Genomic DNA, 22,011 nt, shown 5'->3' with positions numbered 1-22,011 from the left:
TATATAGGCTGTTATGATTTTTATTTTCCCTAACTTGGCAAAAAGTACTAATGAATCCTTTTATTTCCACAGTATAAATGTTAAAGCAATTGAATTTAGATGAAGAGAATTTAATTCTAAGTGTTCCTCCCTCTCATCTAATATTATAAAAGATAGTAAAAGTAATGGTATTCTTTTATAGCATCAGAATTATCTTTTGACTGGACTTAAAATTATACAATTTTATTAGATTGTTAAAATAAAAAGCTTTAATGATAGCATTTATACCTTTTCTATTTATTCCTTGGTGTCTGGGAATCAAAGGAGTCCCAAAGAAATTAGCTTGTCACCCCTCCTTGAGCAATAACTGGGCCTGATACTGTTCTGAGCTGATAGCAAAAAGGGCGATTACACACAACCCTTGTCTTCAAGGAACTTGCAATGAAAGGGAAAGGTGCCTTGATCAGTGAAGATTTGTTAAACATGTATGCATGGTTTCTAGAATTTCATTCACAAAGCACATTTTTAAGCTAATTTTTTCTTAGTCCTTTTGAGTATTGAGTTTCTGCTTACTTAATTATAACCTGATTCATCTGTTTTCCAAATAACATTATGATAGTTTTTAAAGGAGAGGTTAAAAATTTAATCCCTATTAATTGCTTATTCCATTCAAGTTCTTTTTCCGTATCCTAGCTTTTTAAGCTGCAAAATCCTAAGCAACTGTTTTAACCCATATTTATTTTTCTCAAATAAAGTGAAGCAAAGTGTAAAGCTCAGTAAATTTGAATTAACCAAACTTCTGTTCCTATCATAGGTAAATTATTTAGTAGTTTAAAAAAAAAAGCATTGGGTTTAAATCAGAAAAGTTCAGGTCCCAGCTTTATAGTGCTAAGTGGCCCTGGGCAAGTCACTCAGGGTCTTCAGATCTGCTTCATCTGTAATTGATATTTTATGAACTTATAAAATGAGCTTTATGGTTGGGTGATAATTAGGTTATAGTTTCATAAACTTTAATATACATATATCCTCAGCTTTTTTTATTTTTTATCTGGAGACAGGATTTTGCCGAGTAGCTTAGGGACTCACTAAGTTGCTGATGCTGATCTTGAACTTGGAATCCTCCTGCCTCAGCCTACTGAGCCTCTGGTATTACAGACATGCACAACCACTCCTGGCTGAATTTATAATTTGTTTATTCACATTGAAATGTTTAGGAGTTAACAGGGAGAGTAGGAAATGTTTATAAATGAAGGGGAATAAAGAAATTTTTAGTGAATTCATTCAAGAGAAAGGCAGGAAATTTAAATGATAGTCATTATAAAGTAAAGTCTAAACAGCTAGTTGTAAGGAAAGATGTACTGAATTTTAGCAAAGTTTATGCATTCTTATTACTTAATAGTTAGACTCATCATTTGCTGTATTTTAGCCAGTAAAATTATATACATACAATTCTTGGGCTGGGCCTGGGGTTCAGCGGTAGAGCGCTCACCTAGCATATTCAAGGCACTGGATTTGATCCTCAGCATCACATAAAACGAAATAAATAAAATAAAGGTATTGTGCCCAGCTACAACTAAAAAATATATATATTTAAAAAAAGATTCTCAGTTTATATATTCTCATTTAATCTTTTAAATCATTATATAAGGAACATGGTAACATTATTTTAGTAATTTTGGATGTGATTTTTCCCCTGCTTTAATGTTAGAAAAGACCTTGCTTTTTACTAATGTGAAAACAATGAGATTACTAATATATAAAATAGCTTTTCATTTTGCTGTACAATATATGCATATCTTGTGTATTTCAGATTTTTAAACTTTATTAACATACATTTTAAACCTTTATAAGTTCAGCTAAAACTGGAGTATTTTTAATGGTCATCTTTCAGGTTCAGATAAAAGTTGCACTTGAAGGAAAGGCATTGCTTTTAATTTGTGGTATATAGAATTCTATTTTGCTGCTGGCTATGCTGGCACACGCCTGTAATCCCAAGGGCTTGGAAGGCTGAGGCAGGAGGATCTCTTCAAAGCCAGCCTCAGTAAAGCAATGTACTAAGAAACTCAGTGAGACCCTGTCTCTAAATAAAATACAAAATAGGGCTGGGGATGTGGCTCAGTGGTTGGGTGTCCCTGAGTTCAGTCCCCGGTACCATAAAAAGAATTCTATTTTGTTGTCCTTTTAGGGGAGGAATTGATAAATTTTAATAAAGTAATAATTTTTAGGTGGCATTTTTTCCTTATGTTTTTGCTATTTCTCTTTTGAGGGCTATGAATATGAGAAGAGGCAATAATATCCTGACTTGAAAAAGCTTAGAGCATTGTTTCCAGAAGGGTTCAATTGTACAAGACTGGAATCTTGAGTGATCCAGGATCCTAGAGCAATCAGTATGGTGGTAAAAACATTGAACCATTTCAAAAATTTTTCAGAAATTTAGCTTCTATTGTTTTTTTCATTTAAAGATAAGAAGATTGATGGTTATCTTATATTAATTGCACATTTATAATATAAAAGAAAGTTATAATCTTTGAAAAATATATGGAACAAAACGTGGTAACTATTATTTCTAAAGAGGACAAGTCTTATGTATTATTTTGTGGCTTCTGTATTATCTGTAAAATAAAAGGATCTTCAATTGTATTAGGTTTACTTGGAAAAAAAGAAAAATGAAAAACCTTTGTATTGTTCAGAGATGCTATATGGCACCTTTATGGTAAAGATCCAAAGCCTCTTTTGAATTTGGGTAATAGGTATGGAGGAGTTCACCATGCTATATCCATGAGTCATATATATATGACAGAAATTTTCCCAAGTTAAAAAACATAGGAATTTTTTTTTTTATCTGTAGGCTTATGACACTTTATACTACTGCATCTAATTTGAAAAGTGCAAATTATATTTGTAAAGTTCTTCTATTGCTTTTGAAATTAGATTTTGATTTAACAGTAATTTTAGGGTCTTTTTAAGTTTCCAACCTTTTTATTATAAAAATTATCAGATCTACACAAAGTAGAGAAAAACGGAATGCCAATATTTAGCACCTAGATCCAGAAGTTATTGAGATTTTTGCAATGCTTGCTATACCGACCCCCACCCCACCTGCAAAAGTATTTTAGATCCTCTCCCCAAATGTTAAGTCATTTCAAGCATTTGTATAAAATAAGGACATTCATTGTTTTCTATAACACTTAATAGAACAAAATTAGAAATATTTTCCTTGTGTTAATGTTTATAATTAAAACTAAAATATGTTTTGAGTAATACTTTAATTCTGTTCTGTCAGGTATTATAGCCAACTTCAAACTGTTTACATTAATTAAAATTAAAAATTCAGTTCTTTAGTCATACTGTTTAAGTGTTTAGTAGGCCTATACAACTGATGTATTGGACAGTGCAGATGTAGAATATTTCCATCACTGTTGAAAGTTAGTTGTATTTTACTCTTGTCCAAAACTGCTTTAGATGCTTTCTGTATCTCTCTGGAGATGAACCTAAAAGATATAAATATGTATGTTTTCAGGAAATGTGCAAGATTGCTCATTTAATGTTTGATTCTTATTTCTTTCAGATGTGTAGAAAAAATAACAACCGATAAAGGTAAGACTTGGTCATTTTTACCTCTCTTGTATATGTATGAATGACACTGTGTTATAATCTGGTAGAAAGTAGAATAAGCTTCAGCCTAATTTAAAAAAATTCCCATATAAAAGGAAGTTTTGTTCAGTAAAACATTAGTGAAGTTGATAGAGCCTATTCAGATGTCATCAATCAGATTTAGATAGTAAAATATCTTGACAGTATTTAGAAACTCAACAATGAAGAACCACAATTTTTGGTTTTTTTTTTTTTAGTTGTAGGTGCACAACATGCCTTTATTTGTTTAGTTTTTGCAGTGCTAAGGATAGAACCCAGTGCCTCACACATGCTAGGCAAGCGCTCTGCCACTGAGCTACAGCTCCAGCCCAGGAACCATAATTTGATGACAGTTTATTATAATTTTTAAAGCTATTTAGCCTTTTTTTAAATGAAGTAATGAATAAAGAAGTAATACATAGTATATAGAATAAAGTGTAGGCAGTGTCTATACTGGTAGAGACTAAAATTTTGATTACAGTTTGAAGAATACAGAAAGAAAATGTTCTAAGATTTCTGCCTGGTGAACAATTAAATGAAGTTATTAGGTCGTTTCTATGTAATGTTTTAGCCAATTAAATGTTTATTGAATCTAGTTTTCTGTTTGACTTATGAAGGAAAGCTGATGTTCACTTTTTTTTTTCTAAATACTTTTATTTAAGAGATTTCATTCTGGCTTTGTAGGTTGAATTATTATAATTACTGCCACTTGATTGAGCCAGTAGCCCATTGATTACATTTTTCTTTTCTAGTTGTTGGTTGTGTTGTTTAATGTTAAACTCAAATATGTGGGATCCTCCTTAAAACTGGAACGGTATACTCTAATTTGTATTTCAATTATTGTATATGCTTTGACTAACAGCCAGTTTCCAATACCTGGAGTCTACTTAATAGTTGAGAGTTGACCAGTGGTTTTGTTTTTGTTTTTCTATGTGATATTGGGGATTAAACCCAGAGACACTTTTACACTGAGCTACACACCCAGCACATTTTATTTTTTATTTTGAGACAGTCTTGCTAAGTTGCTAAGGCTGATTTCAAATTTGGGATACTCCTGGTAGAAAGTAGAATAATCTCCTGAGTACCTGGGATTATAGGTAGGTATCACGATACCTAGCTACCTACCAGTTAGTTTTTTATTATTTTTTTTATTGGTTGTTCACAACATTACAAAGCTCATGACATATCATATTTCATACATTAGATTGAAGTGGGTTATGAAGGTCCACTTTTTTAAGGTCCACTTACAGCCTGCTTATTTATTTATTTCCGTGTGTGTGTGTGTGTGTGTGTGTGTATGTGTGTGTTCAGGCAAGAAATATTACATACTAGGCAAAGTTTTGTGTAAAAAGCTTTGCATGATTATTTTGTCTGCTCAGTTAAGTGAAAACAGTAGTTATATCTGCCTAGAATGGAAGGTCTTATGTTCAGAGATAATTTTATAGATTTCTATGATGTAAAATATATATATATGTATATAGAGAGAGAGAGAGACAGACCATAATCAAGTACCAGAGCAGTTCTTATTTAAAAAAACAACCTGCCTTCATCAGAGCTATAGTTACTTTATGTGTCTAAAGAAATTACTTTGGGTTGACTTGAGGACAATTTATATAGAAATTTTGAACCCCCTTTTGGGGGCAAATGATCTTTGTGTAGATAATATTAAACCAGAAGTTGGCATGCTATTTAGTTTTGCAGCTGTGGAAAGATTACAACTTTATTCTGGGTAATTCAGTCTCAAAATCTCATCTCACTTTAATCCACTAGTTAAATAATCTGAGTCTGTGTATTCTCAAACTCCCATCTCCGTGTCTTCATTAATTCACCTGTTAAGAGTAGCTGCTCAACCCGAAGACCTGTATCTAACATTATAGGAGAGATTAGTGAAAAAGTCAGGAAGATTCTAGTACTCACTTTTTCCTGTACTATTTGATATTTACAGTTCACCTCAATTCTTTCTTGTATGTCAAAAAGTTACCTGTAGACCCTGGCAGAGTCTTCATATTCAGTCTGCTGAATTTTTATTCATTTGTATTTCAAAGAAACTTTTTGACAACGTTTTGTTATTTTTTAGAAGTTATGACTCTCTTTTATTAATATTATGATATTTTTATGATTGTTTTTACTCGTATTTGCTCCAAACAACCAGAAAGATATGCTTTCCTTGAATTGAAAAGAAGAACCTTTGACTTGTTTCAACAAGTAAACAGTATTGTACAAAGAAAGCAGCATTCCATGATTTTTAAGTTGCAAAGTGCTACATTCACTTTTCAAACTAAAGAAATAATAAAGAAGCATTATCATGAATTTCTGTTCCTACTACATTTATTTAACCTTGATAGGTGTATATAAAACAAATAGAAAGGTACTTTGCTAAGTAATGGTTATTAAATTTATTCAAAAAGTGTAAGTGAAATTAAATCAAAGCAACCAATAATGTACTCACAATAATAAAGTAAAAGGGTGGTTTATCTAAATGTTTATCTAAACTTATTGGCACCTCTGCTTTACTCATAATTTTAATTTCTTTTAAAAACTATACATAAAACCTAATTTTTTCTCCTGTCTTTTGGGTTCTTAGTGAATAATAGTTAAAATTGCTTACGATTCAACATAAAAATTGAACATTGTGATGCTTTAATGTTTACTAATGGATGTTTTAGGTGTTTCCTGGAATAATTGTCAATACTAGAGTTAAGTAAATGGGCAGTGTTTTGTGTTATTAATGTTAGATAGAATATACTGTAGGTTTTCTTAGGAATTTTTTTCTTTTTTAGTACTATGCAGTATAAATACCAAAATGTACAGCAATTACCTAATTTATTTTACTATGAAGCCCTCTCTAAAGAATATCTAATAAAACCAGTTTATGGAAGACATTTTGGGATAATTGTTGCTTGAAAATTTTACTGTATTAAACTTTGGGACTCACCTTTTATTCAGAATAGTTCTATTTTCAGTTACTCTTGTTACAGAGAGGTGATCTTTGACAAAGATTAGTCATTAGATGAATTCAGAACATCTGGAAACTAGATTATTTAGGACAGTTTAACTCTTAACTCTTTGGCACCTAGTTTATTGTGTTCAGCAAATATGTGTAATTATTACCAAAACATTAGCTTGTTTTTCTTTTTATTCCCTCTGCCTTGTATCATATCCTCAGATATTTGTTTTAGATTAATTTAGTCTAATTTATAGATTTTGATCTCTCCAATCCCTGCCCCTATGACCACCGCCACTCTTCCTCCTCCTGGGGTTTGAACCATGGGGCTCTTTACCACTGAGCTACATCCTCATCCCTTTTCATTTTTTATTTCGATCAGTCTCCCTAAGTTGCCAAAGCCAGCTTTGAACTTGGATCCTCCCACCTTAGCCACCCAAATAGCTAGGATCATAGGGATTCACCAGCATGCCTGGGTACTTGATTTTTAAAAAAATTAGAATCAATTGGTATTCAATACTTTTTACATAATTTTACTTTCAATATTTTTTTATTTTTGTTGAAATACACTTTATTAATTTCTTGTCCTTTAAAATCAGTCTCCTGTATCACATTGTTTTCTTTTGTAGACATGCAACTTCACAACATAATATTGTTTCTTCTATCCTTTAAAGATGCATCTCATTTTCAGTATTGTTAAAACAATATTTGTATTATTCCTCAATTCATAGAACAGGCACTCTAGTTTTTTTTATCTCACTCTAGCAAGGAAATCTCACTTTGGCAATTTTTACCATTTGAGTTTCTATACAGAATAAGATGTGCAATATACTCAGGACATGGTCTTCATAATTCTTGAATAATTTTCAGTATTCTTAATCACCTTGTTTTACTAACTATAATAAAATGCTGTCAGTTTTGAACATAAAAGAACTGTGGAAGGAAATTCTTTGGTGAGAAAGGGCATGTATAAACCCAATCCTAACCCTTAAATGTGCTATTAGTTTTAGTTGACGTATTCTCTTTTACATATTAAATTGTATTCTAAAGTGAGCTTAAAAGAAAAAAAAATCTCTTCTCCTGGTTTCTCTTAATACTGCTTAATATTAATTCATCAGTATTAATAATTCAAAATGGAGTTTCTTATTATAGAAAACAATCAAAGTGGGCTAACCATAGATATATACAGAGTAGTCTAGATAGATTTTAGAAACTGAAGTTTCTGACTTTGGTATTGATACTACTCAAGCCTCAGAGCTCTGACAGTACATTAAGTAGGCTTTTTTTCCTTTTCTTTTTTTCTTTTTTTTTTTTTTTGGTAAGTGGATACAATACCTTTATCTTTATGTGGTGCTTAGGATTAAACCCAGGGCTTCACACATGGTTATAAGCACTCTACTACTGAGCTACAACCCTAGCCCTACATAGGCATTTTATTTTTCCTTCCTTACAAGCCCTTTATCATAAGCAAGAGCCATATTATTTCTCAGTATGAGAATGAACTCAAACATCTTGTTCCTTGTTAGGGAATGGCCCAGATCATTTAGTCTATTTTCTAGTTCAAACTTCCAGATCTCCTATATTTCTTCCGCTCTTGTAAATCCTTAGAAGTAAAGACACACAATACATGCGGATTATGATAGAGGCTTAGAAAGACTTATCATCTTATTTCACTTATAGGACATTTTGTCAGATAAATGGGTCTTTCACAAAAATAACAAGTTGCCCATTACAATTCAACTTCTGACACATTTATCTTTATTCTGCTATATATAATAATTATACTAAGATGCCTTTTCTAGTAAATACCTCTTGAGAGTTATAGCAGCATGCTTTGATGGAAGAAAGGGAAAACTAATGTCCTAGGTGGGTAAATTCATACCCAGACTTTAAGAATCCAAAACCCCTAAGAAAAACTCACCTACACATGAGGACATAACATTGTCTTCATTCTAAGATGATCTGAATGGACAAGACTCTCACAAAAAGGAATCAACTGATTTAATGCCTCTATATCCAAGAGAGATCAAACTCCTGAATTAAAACTAGCCAGATTAATCTCACTACATTCAGGCAAAGGCCCCTTTAGCATTTAATTGTCTTAGAGCAAAACTGTGCCTGTCTTCTGCCTCCCTATTTCATTAAGCCTGGCTAGCTTCTTTGATTCTAAACTCCCAACTCGTAACCTATTTGTTGATTTGTGTGTAATTTTGCTGCTTTGTCAGTTTCTAAACCCTGTTATTTTATTTACTGTAATCTTTTGTAAATTTTGGTATTGTCTATTGCTGTATTTTTAAAAACATCTAAACATTTAGTGACTTAAAGAACAACCATTTAATATTTTTTATTTGCATATTTCCTCTCTTCATTGGTCTTTATCAGTCTAGACTTTTTATGTCAAGGTGGTCTTGGACAGTATTCCAAAATGCTGCAGGCAATTTCTACAAAGCTTTTGCCATCCCACGAGATATAAGATAAATGTATTCTTTTAAAAAATCTATTTTTTTTTTAGTTTATCTGCAAGAAAAATTAGAAAATTGAGATTACAGAATTAAAAAATAGTACAGTTTACAGTGGTATTGATAATAGTGTAACAATAGGAAATGCTATTAAGAACACATCTTGGAGAAATGACATACTCTGCAATAGATTATGCTGGGAAAATTGCCCAGCCACATGCAGAAGAATGAAACTAGACCCCTTTCTTATCTTTATGAAAATTAAATATATATAAAAAATTATCAAGTTGAGGTGACAAATGTTTTAATTAGTTTGATTGAATCTTTATACACAATCCAGATACCACATTGTACCTGACTGTTTGGAATGAAACTCTTCCAAGTTTCTCCATCCTTTATCAGCTAGCCACTGAAGGCCAGGACAGAGGAGCACCAGCATAGGATCTATTGACATAAGTCTCTTGTAGGGTGGCCTTGTCCTTTCACAAATCTGATGGCAGGCATGACTTCAGGGATACAACTCAAGGCTAAAGTTTGGTAAGACCAAGTCAGGAGTGGGGCACATCTGGAGAGCACACATAGAATTTAGCACAGGCAGGGAGGGAGAAAGAAGAGAACATAGCAATCAGCAGTAGATATTGAGGAATGGGTGTGAGTCACTTTAATTTCATGGGTAAATGCTTGAAGTGGGGAGCCTGGACTGCTAAGCAGGAGAGCTCTTATTTCTGACTACTCAGGCCATTTGGGTATGATTTAAAACTGGTAACTGTCAGGAATGAAAGCCCTGCCTCTGGTAAAGCTAAATCTGCAAAGTGGATGCTGAGGCAACACAAAATTAAAAATGTTCACCTCACCTATAAGTAGACATGATTTTTGTCAACTAAAAGCAAATTTTAAAAATCAGACTAACCAGCAGATGAGAAATTCAAGTCATAGTTGGTATTTCCTTTTGAGAATAAAATCCAGAGGGGTGGAAACAGTCTGTTGCAGTCTTGACTTTCTTCATGAAATATCAGTCTCTGTTTTTAAGGCTTTTTATCTATCTTGTGTTTGACCAAACAGCTGGGTACTGCAGCCTAGCATATTGATACACTTAGCCATTAAATTCATATTCTTAAATTTTTGACAAATTTTATCATCACTTTTTGATAAATTTGTTACCTTTACTTAATTATATGTTTGGTATTTCTTAACCTTTTCTGTTTTTGTCTTGCTTTCTCAAAATTAGATTTTTTTCCAGCTTAATTTCAAATCTTCCAGGTTTTATTTTTTGCTCTTATATATTTTTAGATTTCCAAGAGGGTTTTTTTTGTTGTTGTTTGTTTGTTTTTAAGTAGTGTACTCTTCTGCTGTGGTTTGAATATCTCCTCCAAGACTCATGTTGAAATTTTTGTCAATGTGGTGGTATTGGGAAAAGTCAGGTAGGATGTAATTAGGTCATGAGATCAGTGCTCTTCTGAATGGATTAGAGCCTTTATCACTCGAGTGGCTTTGTTATAAAAGCAAATTTGCCTTCCTTTGCTCTCCCTTGCTCCCCTCTTGCTCTCACCATGTGATGCCTTGCAGTATGTTATGCAGGAAGAAGGTTCTTGCAAGGTCTGACATCCTCGTATTGGACTTCCTAGCCTCCAGAACTGTGAAAAATAAAGTTCTTTAACAATTACCAGTCTGAGGTATTCTGTTACAGCAACATGAAATAATCATAAGACATTTTCTAATGATGTCCTAGCCTCCCATCGAAGGATGCATTTATACATTTGTTTTTTTCCTGTATTTCTTCAAAGTTTTTTTTCCCCCATTCATTTAGTCTGTCTTGTATGTGTATATGGTGCTGGGAATTGAACCCGGGGTCTTGGATATGCTAGGAAAGAACTCTACCACTGAGTTAATCCCCAGCCCCTGTTTAGTTTTTCTTACTAGAGATTTTCCTCAAGTTTCTGGTTCTGAGGTTAATAGAGATAAGAAACTGATTTTCTTATTTACGCGACAGCACCGATCACTTCTGATACTAGATCTGTGGTGATGGTTTCACCACAAACCAAGCAGTCAGTTCTGTAGAGTTCTGTAAATTGAATTCAGTTTTGACATTCAATTTAATTCTAATATTAACTACCTGGACATAGCATTAGATCCCACAGGTAAAAGGTTTAGTTTCTCACGCCCCGGGTTGTTTTACCTGTGTTTCTGACCACTGTGAAATGGAGTTTCCACAGCCCCCTCCTTGGATTTAGCTGCATTGCTAGAGTGGCTCATAGAACTCAGGGAAACACTTCCCTTTGATTATAAAGGAAATGACAGGATGCAGAAGAAGAGATGCATAGGGCAAGGAATGTTGAAAGGAGTGAGGGGCATCTATACCTTCTGGGTGCATACCCTCGAGACCCTCCACATGTTTAGCTATCTGTAAGCTCCTTGAACTCAGCCCTTTGGGGTTTTTATGGAAGTTTTGTTATGTAGGCACAGCTGGCTAAGCCATTGGCCTTTATTTATTTATTTTTTTAAAGAAAGAGTGAGAGAGAGGGAGAGAGAGAATTCTAATATTTTTTAGTATTTGGCGGACACAACATCTTAGTTTGCATGTGGTGCTGAGGATTGAACCCGGGCCGCAGGCATGCTAGGCGAGCGCACTACCGCATGAGCCACAGCCACAGCCCCAGCCCCAGCCCCAGCCATTGGCCTTTAATGATCAACTTAACTTCAGCCCTTGCCCCCTCCTGGGAGGTTGGTGGAATGAGGCTGAAAAGGCCCAAACTCACCATACCCTATTCTTTCCTGTGATCAGTCCCATACTGAATCTACTTAAGGGCTAGTACTAGTCAGTTTATTAGCATATAGAAGGGTATAATTCCAGACATTCCAAGGAGTTTAGAAGTTATATGCAAGGAGACAAGGATAAGGACCAGTGTGGTGTGTATTTTGCAGTACTACACTAGTGTTCCTTGATGTTCTTTTGATGTTTGGAAGAGTGCTAAAATGCTAATTGGAAATGCTGTATGTATGTGTCAGACTCCCCCCCCCCCCTTCTCTTCAGGGATAGTTTGGGAATAGCTTTTCCATGAAGCAGTTCATTTTCTTTAGAGATTCTTGTATCTCTTTTCTAGGTAGAATTGGTGGGGAATGAATGAGACAGATCCTCTATGATCCTAACTTTTGCTTCCATTTAACTACCTTTTTTCTCTGACTGTATTTCACTTCTGCCCTCAACTGGAACTGTTAATGCCAGAGCTCTGTTTATTTTAACCCCTCCTAAATGGTAAAACTCCAAAAGGCAGCATGGGATGAAGAAGTCTGGATGTTAAATTTACTTTAAAAAACTTTTCTAACTGTTCTGCCTCTTTTGATTCTTCCCCACATATATATATATGTATATTATAGACATCTCTATATGTAGATATCTAAATATGACTCAACAGTTCCTTAACCTTTCTGAGGTTGTTTAAAATGTATTTGCTTGTTTCTTTTTCGCAGCATTTATTTGATCTTAAAAATCACTAAGTACTCACCCTGGATTTGTTCTTCTAAATCTTTGTTGAAATCACACAGCTGATATTGTCTCCTTGTGTTCCTTTGACTTTGCAATTTTTAGTCACAATTCCTTTTCTGTCATTTTAGCAGTGTTTTAGGAGAAAGCAGAAACAAAAGTGTGTATTCAGTTTGTTCTGTTTAACTGGAAGCCCCCTAAACACCCTTTAAAACCTTGATTAATTCTGATAATCATTTTATTCCATCAAACCTATGTGAATGATATTCATTCTTATTAAATCTGTTTTTGTTGTTATTTGGTTTGTGTCTTAAATCTTGAAATTTGAGGAGTGGATTAATGTTTGAATTGGATATGATTTTAGTGATCATTTCCTATAAACTTTCCTTTTATACGTGAAGATATTGAGACCAAAGAAAACTTAAAGATTTGGTGTGTCTTCGTTTTTGCTACCAAACAAACATCATAAATTTAGTGTCATAAAACAACAGTTTATCTCTTTGTGACTCTGCTACTTTTCTGGGCTAATTGGGCATTTGTTCAGCAACTGAATGGGCTTGTTAACATATATAGAAATTGTTGCTAGTTGTGGGTTCTCTGCCACATGGCCTCATCTTTTAGTAGGCTATACTAGCTTCTTTATTACGTGCCACTCTTTATGAAAGGGCAAGCACCACTGCAAAAGTGACTTCATCCTCTGCTTATGTCCCCTTGAATCTTATATTTCATCACTAAAATTCTCTAACTTCATATTTAGTTCCTCATCAAATTTTAATATCACTGAAAGTCCCATGCTTTGCCATGAAGCTGATTAGAAAGTTGATTAGTAAACATGGCATTAGAAAGGACATCAGTGATCTTGGGAAAATTTAACTTTTCCATGCCTCATTTTGCTTTTCTATAATGAGAAAAAAATAACTACCTCATGAGGTGTTTTGAGAATTTAGTGTGTGGTAAGACTGACTGATCACTTGGTAATGTTAAGGACTTATTAAAGTTGTTATTAACTAATTAACAACTAGTCGAAGTGCTAGATCCATCCATTTTAAGTGAATTTGCTTATGTACTATATTTTCACTATGTATTGGTTCACAGTTTTGATTTTTAAAACCAGTGCGTGAGGAGTACAGTTAACTTTCAGTACCCTTACACAATCCTCCTCAACTCACTTTTCATTTCCTAGCTCTGTCTAGCATCACCTATTTCTCATGTCTCTAATTATTGCCATCACCAATGTTACTACGCTTTCTAAAGCTATTATTTGTGACCTATTTCAGTAGGCTTTTAACTGGTCTTAAGACGTCTATCCTCTTCCTGTCTAGTCTTCAGTCAGACTAAACATTAAAAATTCAAATCTAATCATGCTACCTCCTTACTTTCTTAAACTCTTTTCATGGCTGTAGGATAAAGTGCAAAACCCTTCAGGGACCTTCTTAATTAGACTTTCTGAACAGTGTTATAAATGATGACAGTTTGTGCCATGTTTCCCCTTCTCCAAACATTTAGGTCTTAACTTTGATTTCTTAGTTCGGTATATTATATGCACTGTTTTTCCTTTCTGCTTGTATCTTCCAGCTAAGTTCTTCTTTATTCTTTCTCTTTGGGCGCCAACATCTTTTTTTAAACTTAAGTGTTGACCTAATTGTTAGCTAAAGAGACCATTAAGTTAAATAACACTGTTTTTAAGAGCTGTGGGTTCAGAGAAAAGCATCTTTCCACTTTCTCAGACCTAAACTAATTCACCTAATGCCTGTACTTTGAAAGTGAGTAGTATTACTTTGTGATTTTAGGGTTGATCCTAAATTTTTAATATCTGTAGAAATTTTGTGAAAGTTCAGTAATATTTGTTATCCTTTACTTCCTTTTTTATCAGTGCTCCAGGGACTAATATCTGCTTCAAATAGTAAACAATGAGAGATAATTAGAAAAAGAAAAATCTAATTTGCATATTAACATATATATGTAGGTATGAGTGTGTGTGTGTTATATAAACATTTGTTGATTTATATGTGATTTCCTTGTAGTTACTTGCTCTCCTCATCTGTAAAGATTACTAATTATTTTAGAGTTATGGTAACTAAATTTAGATAAATTGAAAAAAAAATACTTCTGGCATTACTAAGTACCTAAGGTTTGCTAGTTTCCCAGAATACTCTCTTTTTTTTTTTTTTTTTAAAGAGAGAGTGAGAGAGGAGAGAGAGAGAGAGAGAGAATTTTTAATATTTATTTTTTAGTTCTCGGCGGACACAACATCTTTGTTGGTATGTGGTGCTGAGGATCGAACCCGGGCCGCACGCATGCCAGGCGAGCGCGCTACCGCTGAGCCACATCTCCAGCCCTCCCAGAATACTCTCAATAGAGATGAGAAGAACTTTTAGTTTGTTCCCCAGTATGTCAACCAAACACACCCTGTTTGATTCAATTAAATATTAGTTTTATTTAACTTTTGTAAGCTGCAGTTAGCAAAAGATGGCAACCTGTGGGTCAAAAGACCAGATCATATTAAGATGATCCTTCTAATTTGAGGTATTTTATCACAACCAGGTAGCTATCATCACTTGGAATTTGATGCATTAGGTTGCTTAGTGTTGTCTTTGGCTATAAAACTGAGAATCTCTTGTATCATATTTTTTTAAAATGGTCCTTCTGGTAGTATCAGTTTCTCATTGTCTCAATTCATCATATTACCTACTCTTACTTGGTCTTCTTTTTTAAGAATATAAGTTGTATTCAGTGTTACTATATATTGCTCATAGATTGACTGGCCTAATGTCTTTCTTCACCTCAACTACTGTGGCTTTTTTCTCTTCTTGCTATTTATATGTCATGGTATCTCCTCAGGGTTAACTGCTATTGTGAGAAATTACTAGAAATCATCTTTAAACAAGACAAATTTGTTTTTGGCTCTTTTCCTATTTGGTCATAATTGTTTATGCTAATATATTGTCAGACCTGACTCTGTATGTATATGTATTGAGATGGAAATCACTTAACAAAGACTTAAAAAATTAATCATTTTAAAGCATGCAATTTAGTGACATTTAACACATTTGTAGTATTGTACAACCATCTGTCCCGTTCAGAGCATTTTCATTAGGACCAAATAAGACTGATACCCTTTTAAAAGCAGTCATTTCCCCTTTTCTGTTTCTATGAATTAAACATACCAAACATCAGAGGCTAGCAACCCAGTATACTCTTTCAAAGCTGACTAGGTGCTTTGGCTTACTGTTGCTTCCTATCATTGAAAGAAAATATTTTACTGTTAGCCCAGGAAAGATCAAAATTTAAAACTGAATGTCTTATCACTTTTGTACTATAATAAAGTCAAAGAATTGGAAGTTGTACCATCTTAATTTGAGAACTGTCTGTATCATGTTTTTCCCTTCAGTTGTTTTTTTATCTTCTAAATGATTAAAACACTTGTCAATATATAGTATATTTGTATCATGTAATAGTTTTTAAATTAAAGTATATTTTGTCTAATATTAATATTAGTATTATTAATTGAATTACCTCCCCCTAAAGTCCTAACTCAGGTAACTGTCAATGTCAGATCATCATTTGAGAATGGGATCTTTTCAGATAAATAGGTCTTCGTGATAATTTTTTATGGCAGCACTAGGAAAATTAACATACTGCCAACATGATATAACAAAATACCCAAAAATGTGAGTGTAGTTTGGGGATTAGGTAATGTTTAGTGGCTGATAGTATTCTGAAGTGTTCAGTTGCCTTGAAGTAATAGTTGACAGGAATAGTATTAGAGGTAATCTGCAGAAGCCTTGGAAGGAAATGATGAACATGTTGAGCAGTGGAGAAGAGGCAATCTTTGTTATAAAGTTGCAGAGAACTTCAGGGCTGAATTGTGCTCTATCATTGGGTGTAAGTAGGGCTTGTAAGGAATGAACTTGGATGTTATACCTGAGATTTCCAAGCTAAATGTAGATACAACCTGAATTCTCCTTGCTGCTTATACTAAGATATAAAAAGAGGAATGAATTGCGTAGCAAAAAGGGAACCAGCACAAAAACAAAACAAATAACCACTCAATACTTTGGAATGGTTTTAGTCTATCCATATAGATAACTTATGGACCCAACCTACCATCTCCGCAGCTCCCAGTATAAAATGCAGTAATCAAGGAAAGATTGGAGGACCCTCTGGTTTGATGACTGGGACCCCATGAGTTACACAGGAGAGACTGAAAAGAATTTTTGAGAATTTTGTTCTAGCAGAAAAGGACAAAAATAGGGTGAAATGAAAGAACAGTGATTGTGACAGTAGAACCATAAATTCAGAGGCCAAGTTGTAGGAGACTTCCTAGGATCAGAAGGCAGGCTGTTGCCTCAGTGGGTCAGAGTACAAAGTACTTATGCACAGAGGGTTATTATTGTTAGACCTTAAAATAAAATAAATAGGGTTTGCTTTGCTATTACTCACACTAACATCTATGTATTATAGTGTTTTCACAACCTTACCAGTATATTGTGTTAAGTATTTTGATCATTATGAGCATGATGGTTGAAAAGAAGCAAAAAATTGGGTATTGCCTTGTCGTTTTATTTCTTGCTTGTTGTGAGTAGATAGAGCTTTTTTTGTCGCTCATTTATTTGACAGCCATATTTTTATACCAAGGTGCCATTTTTCTATTGGGCTGTTAGATTTTGCTTCTAGCTGAAATGTATCATCTTGTGACCTCAATATGTACTGCCTTTATCTAGGTCTAGGCACTCCCAAAAATGAAAGTCAATTTCTAATGTTGACTTTTTATTACTTGTTGTTCAGGAGAGTATCACTTCATTTACCCTTAAAATGTGATGAAATGTAGACTAACAACAGATTGTGTGTGTATCTGTGTGCAGTATCTCACAGGACATCTGAAACAAAACAACACTGGAGCTGGACTTTGCTGTGGGATTGCTCTATGGATCAATTAAAATTCATAGTGCAGTTCTAAGTAAAACTCTTGATTAGAGTCAAGGAAAGGCAAGGCATTGTTTTTAAGAAATTCCTTGCAACATTGGTTATTAAAACATCTAGAACTGTGGTTCTTTCTTTTGGTTGCCTCTTAATATAATCTAGCTAATGGCTAGAATTCCATGAATCAAATTATTTCAGAGTATTTTACATATAAAATTACTGCTTTGCAACATGTTAATGATGTCAAGGAGAGGTTTTATCTAGTATCCTCATCTTGTTTCTAATATTTCAGTAATAACCTGGGTGTTTTGTTTTTTTCCTTTAGAAAACATTTAATTTCTCCTGATTATAGTTCTGTTTATAATTAGTAGATATATAGAGATGGTTATTGGTTAACCATAAACTGAAAAAGAATGGCTCACCTTTGGTTCTAGATCCTAAGGAAGAGAAAGAGGAAGAAGACGAGTCTGCTCTCCCTCAGGAAGTTTCCGTTGCTGCATCTAGACCTAGTCGGGGCTGGCGCAGTAGTAGCAGGACATCTATCTCTCGCCTTCGAGATACAGAAAACACTCGAAGTTCTCGCTCCAAGACTGGGTCATTGCAGCTCATCTGCAAGTCAGAACCAATTACAGATCAGCTTGATTATGGTACATTAATAGAATATGAATACTTAATACCCCAATTTTTTAAAATCTTAAATGTAATGTTGAACATTTATCTAAAAATTAAAACTTTTAAGGACAGGTTTAAGGAGAATTTCCTTTAGATAATTAGTTTTCTATAATTACCTCATACAGTTGTTTGACTTAAATCTTTTGTCTGCATAGAGAAATATTAATATACAGATTGTATTTTTACTTTTATTTTCCTAGAAGTTGCAGAAGAACATCAGTCTCCTGGTGGCATTAGGTAAAAAAATGTTTTTATATTTCTTATTTAAACCTGTGGGTACATAGAACACAGTTAATTTAATGTTTTGGAAGTTGCTTTTTACTTTGAGCTCTAAGATAAATTAACTTGTTTTGATGTCATGTTTAGATTTAATGTTGATCTTAATTTGAGCTTAAACCATGTAATTTTTCGTTGTGCAGTTCAGAATCTGTGTCTTAAGTGTCTTCTATGGTTAGGCTTACTCGATGCTAGGCACTAATGTGAAATGTGGGTGTTTTGACCACTGTTTTAAAAATATAAAGTCAGTTTTGTTTTTTTTTTTTAAGTTCTTAGTGCCATCAAACAATTGTCACTATCTTTATTTAATAAAGTGATAGTGTATCTAGGATTTGTATGGTTTGCCTTATTATTAGGGAACAGTAGTAGATTACAGTCCAACTAACTTGTAAGGAAAAAAATTTTAGATAACTTAATGTGAATTTTTATTTACCTCTAAAATAAATTACCAAATACAGAATAGTTAGTCATGATCATTATAACCAGAATTTCTCATTTCTCTTTGCTTATTTTTAGTAGTGATGAGGAAGAGGAGGAGGAAGAAGAGATGCTAATCAGTGAAGAAGAAATACCATTTAAAGATGATCCAAGAGATGAGACCTACAAACCTCACTTAGAAAGGCACGTCTCAGATTTTATTTTATTCTAGACATGTCAGTGAAAAATGGGGGGGCCAGGGGGTTATAGCTCAGTAGTAGAGTGATTGCCTAGCAAGTGCGAGGCCCTGGGTTCAAATGAATGAATGAATGAGAAAACACTGTTGTATGTTTTTATTTTGTTTTGTTGCCTAACTAAATAGGTATAAAAATAATTTTAACTGAGTAATTAATATTCACTTGTTTTGTAAATCTGACATTTTTTCACTCCTACAGTTCTGATTTGCATTTACAGAATTTTAATTTGATCTTATCCAAATTATTAGTTGTGTGTATGTTTTATCTTACCAAGATGTGATGATTTACATGGATACTTAGAATTTGGGGGTGTGGGACTTACCTGTCTATACAACTAAAAGGAAAATTGATTTTTTTAGGTTTCTTTAGCCTAGGGATTTTCCCCATGAACTTCAAGCATATACATCATTACTGTGCATTTGAGGAACCTTTGGATTTCATAGGAAATCGCAGTTTGTGAGCTGAGGATCTTAACAATGATTCTGTGCCTTAACCTTTGAAAAGGTTCTTTGCAGAATGCAATTTTGAATTGCATTTGTGTTTTCAGGGAAACCCCAAAGCCACGGAGAAAATCAGGGAAGGTGAAAGAAGAGAAAGAAAAGAAGGAAATTAAAGTGGAAGTAGAAGTGGAGGTGAAAGAAGAAGAGAATGAAATTAGGGAAGATGAGGAACCTCCTAGGAAGTGAGTTGGCAAATTTTATTAAAAATGGAAGTCTAACAAATTTTGAAGCCACTAGTGGAATAAAGCATGTACATACTTCAAAATATACATTTTTTTTAAATTTAAAAATATCTAGCCTCAAGTAGCTGATAGTTTCATTGGAGAAGTTTTATTGGAGAGACCTTTCACAAAAGCTTGAAAAATCTTCACTTTAATTCAAAGCAATAAGAAGCTGAGACACTGGCTTTATGGATGTAGAGGGAATAGAAACAACAGGGAAAAATAGGGCAAATATGGGTCCTTCAAAGTAGAGCAAATAAGCCAAATGTAATAACCTCAATGCTATAAAAATTTTCTGTGTTAGCAACCACATTTCATTTTTTGTTATATTGCAAGGGAAATTTAGTTTCCATTTGTAGGATTTTAAGATAATAAACTTTTTAAATCTATTTTTTAAATTTGATTAATATAAGTGATGAATTTTCGTTCTAATGGATCATGACATGTGATTCTGTAGTAATGCATAGTTTATGGAAGGTGTGTGTCTAATCTGTGATACAGACTGATTTTGAAAATGAAATCACTTCAGAGTAAAATGTTGCTAATTTACCAGATACATCTTTGATCTTATGTATTCTGTCTTATCCTTTGTGTTGGCAACCTGCTCTTTGTCCTCATGTCATAGGCTCAAGTATATGCCTTCGGCCATCCTTCACCACTATAAATTTCAGTCTAGAATATGTGGTCAGTTACTCTTTCTTTAATTATAGGAGAGGAAGAAGGCGAAAAGATGACAAAAGTCCACGTTTACCCAAAAGGAGGTGAGGAATTTCTACTCCTGTTCCTGTGTACCTTGTTTCTGGTGCTAGGTACTTTACTAATAATTATTTAGCTCTCATAATAATCCTGCAGGGATGACTTAATATTTTCACTGAAGTAGTTTCATTAACATCCATAATATAGATCCTGTTTTATTTTCATTGCAGAATGTTGAAGTTTCTGAAATTCTTAGTACTTCCTTTACTTTTTGAGGGGTTGCTAGTTTATTTGTGCTGATTTTAAACTATGAAACATTTGGCAATTTTGGGTTACTTCAAACACAAATTCTTTGCAAGTTGTATACTAATAAAGAGGTTATAATCCTTCATAATGTAAGATAGTTATTTTTAATAGTACATGATGATACTTTTCTGTTCTTGATCTTTCTCCTGTACTGTGATAATAGGAAAAAACCTCCAATTCAATATGTCCGTTGTGAGATGGAAGGATGTGGAACTGTTCTTGCTCACCCTCGCTATTTGCAGGTCAGTGAAGTTGTTACGTAAGACAGCCTTAAGTAATAAAATTATTTAATCGTTCTTAGTTCATAGTACTACTCAAAACAAAATAACCTGAGACTGGGTAATTTATAATGAACAGAAACTATTGGCTCCTAGTTACAAAGGCTGAGTATGGCCTTGGTTCTGTGTCATTCCATAGCAAAAGGTAGAAGGGCAAACAGTTCTTTTTTTCACATTAACAGCTTCAATCCATTTATGAGGGCAGAGCGTTTGAATACTTCCCATTGGACCCTGTCTCCTAATATTGAGGATTATGTTCCCAACACATCAGCTGGCCTCAAGCAGCTAATCATTTCATTGGAGAGACCCCTCTCAAAATCTTGAAAAGTCTTCACTTTAATTCAAAGCAGGGATTTAAGTCCAAATGAGAAGTCAAGACAGTGGGAATAGAGGGAGTAGATGCAGAGGGAATATAGACAAGAGAAAAATAGGGTAAATATGGGTCCTCAGGATTAGAATGCATACAGCAAATGCAATACCCTTTAACCCATTGTGTGTGGGTTTTTTGTTGGTTTGTTTGTTTGTTTGTTTTTAAGACAACATAGTACTTGGGCCCAAATAGAAGGATTTTCTTAGAATTATCAAATATTACAGGATTTCCCAAACTTGTGATAGAAAAGTTGATTGTAACAGCACACCAAGACTCACAATAACAGATTTTATTTTAATGTGTATCCAAAAAAAAGCATGTCAAACCAGTGATTTCTTAGAGACTGTGCAAAATGAATAAAAAATTTTAGTTTTGTTTTTGTTTTTCTTCAGTGAATAGTTGTTTAAAAATTGAGTAGTGGGACAGCTTATATTTAGGTCTAGAGAAAATATGAAAGTGAAATACTGCTTAGATACCTATTCGATGTTTAGCAGCAAGTGTGGCATAAGACTGGGCCTATTTTGGATTGTGGTTCTGTAATGATAGCTATTATTGGAAGGTGTGTTTGCTGCATTAAACTCTGTAAAATATGTGATCCC

At 33.7% G+C, this 22,011-nt stretch overlaps 1 protein-coding gene across 2 annotated transcripts in view; it reads left to right on the top strand.

The window, feature by feature from the left end:
• Positions 1–22,011, top strand: part of Zfp91 (ZFP91 zinc finger protein, atypical E3 ubiquitin ligase) — a 32,075-nt gene that overhangs the window by 3,237 nt on the left and 6,827 nt on the right. The window contains exons 2-8 of one of the 2 annotated variants that reach the window (XM_026406501.2): positions 3,548–3,576; positions 17,854–18,066; positions 18,292–18,328; positions 18,887–18,988; positions 19,589–19,723; positions 20,473–20,523; positions 20,928–21,006. In XM_026406501.2, the coding sequence (XP_026262286.2) occupies positions 3,548–3,576; positions 17,854–18,066; positions 18,292–18,328; positions 18,887–18,988; positions 19,589–19,723; positions 20,473–20,523; positions 20,928–21,006 (646 nt within the window). Of the gene's footprint in view, positions 1–3,547; positions 3,577–17,853; positions 18,067–18,291; positions 18,329–18,883; positions 18,989–19,588; positions 19,724–20,472; positions 20,524–20,927; positions 21,007–22,011 lie in introns of both variants that reach the window. The other variant, XM_026406500.2, reaches the window with a different exon arrangement.

This window comes from Urocitellus parryii, chromosome 4 (assembly GCF_045843805.1).
Source record: "Urocitellus parryii isolate mUroPar1 chromosome 4, mUroPar1.hap1, whole genome shotgun sequence".
In the NCBI taxonomy this organism is placed as follows: Eukaryota; Metazoa; Chordata; class Mammalia; order Rodentia; family Sciuridae; genus Urocitellus; species Urocitellus parryii.
This window is presented reverse-complemented; position numbering and strand designations above follow the sequence as displayed.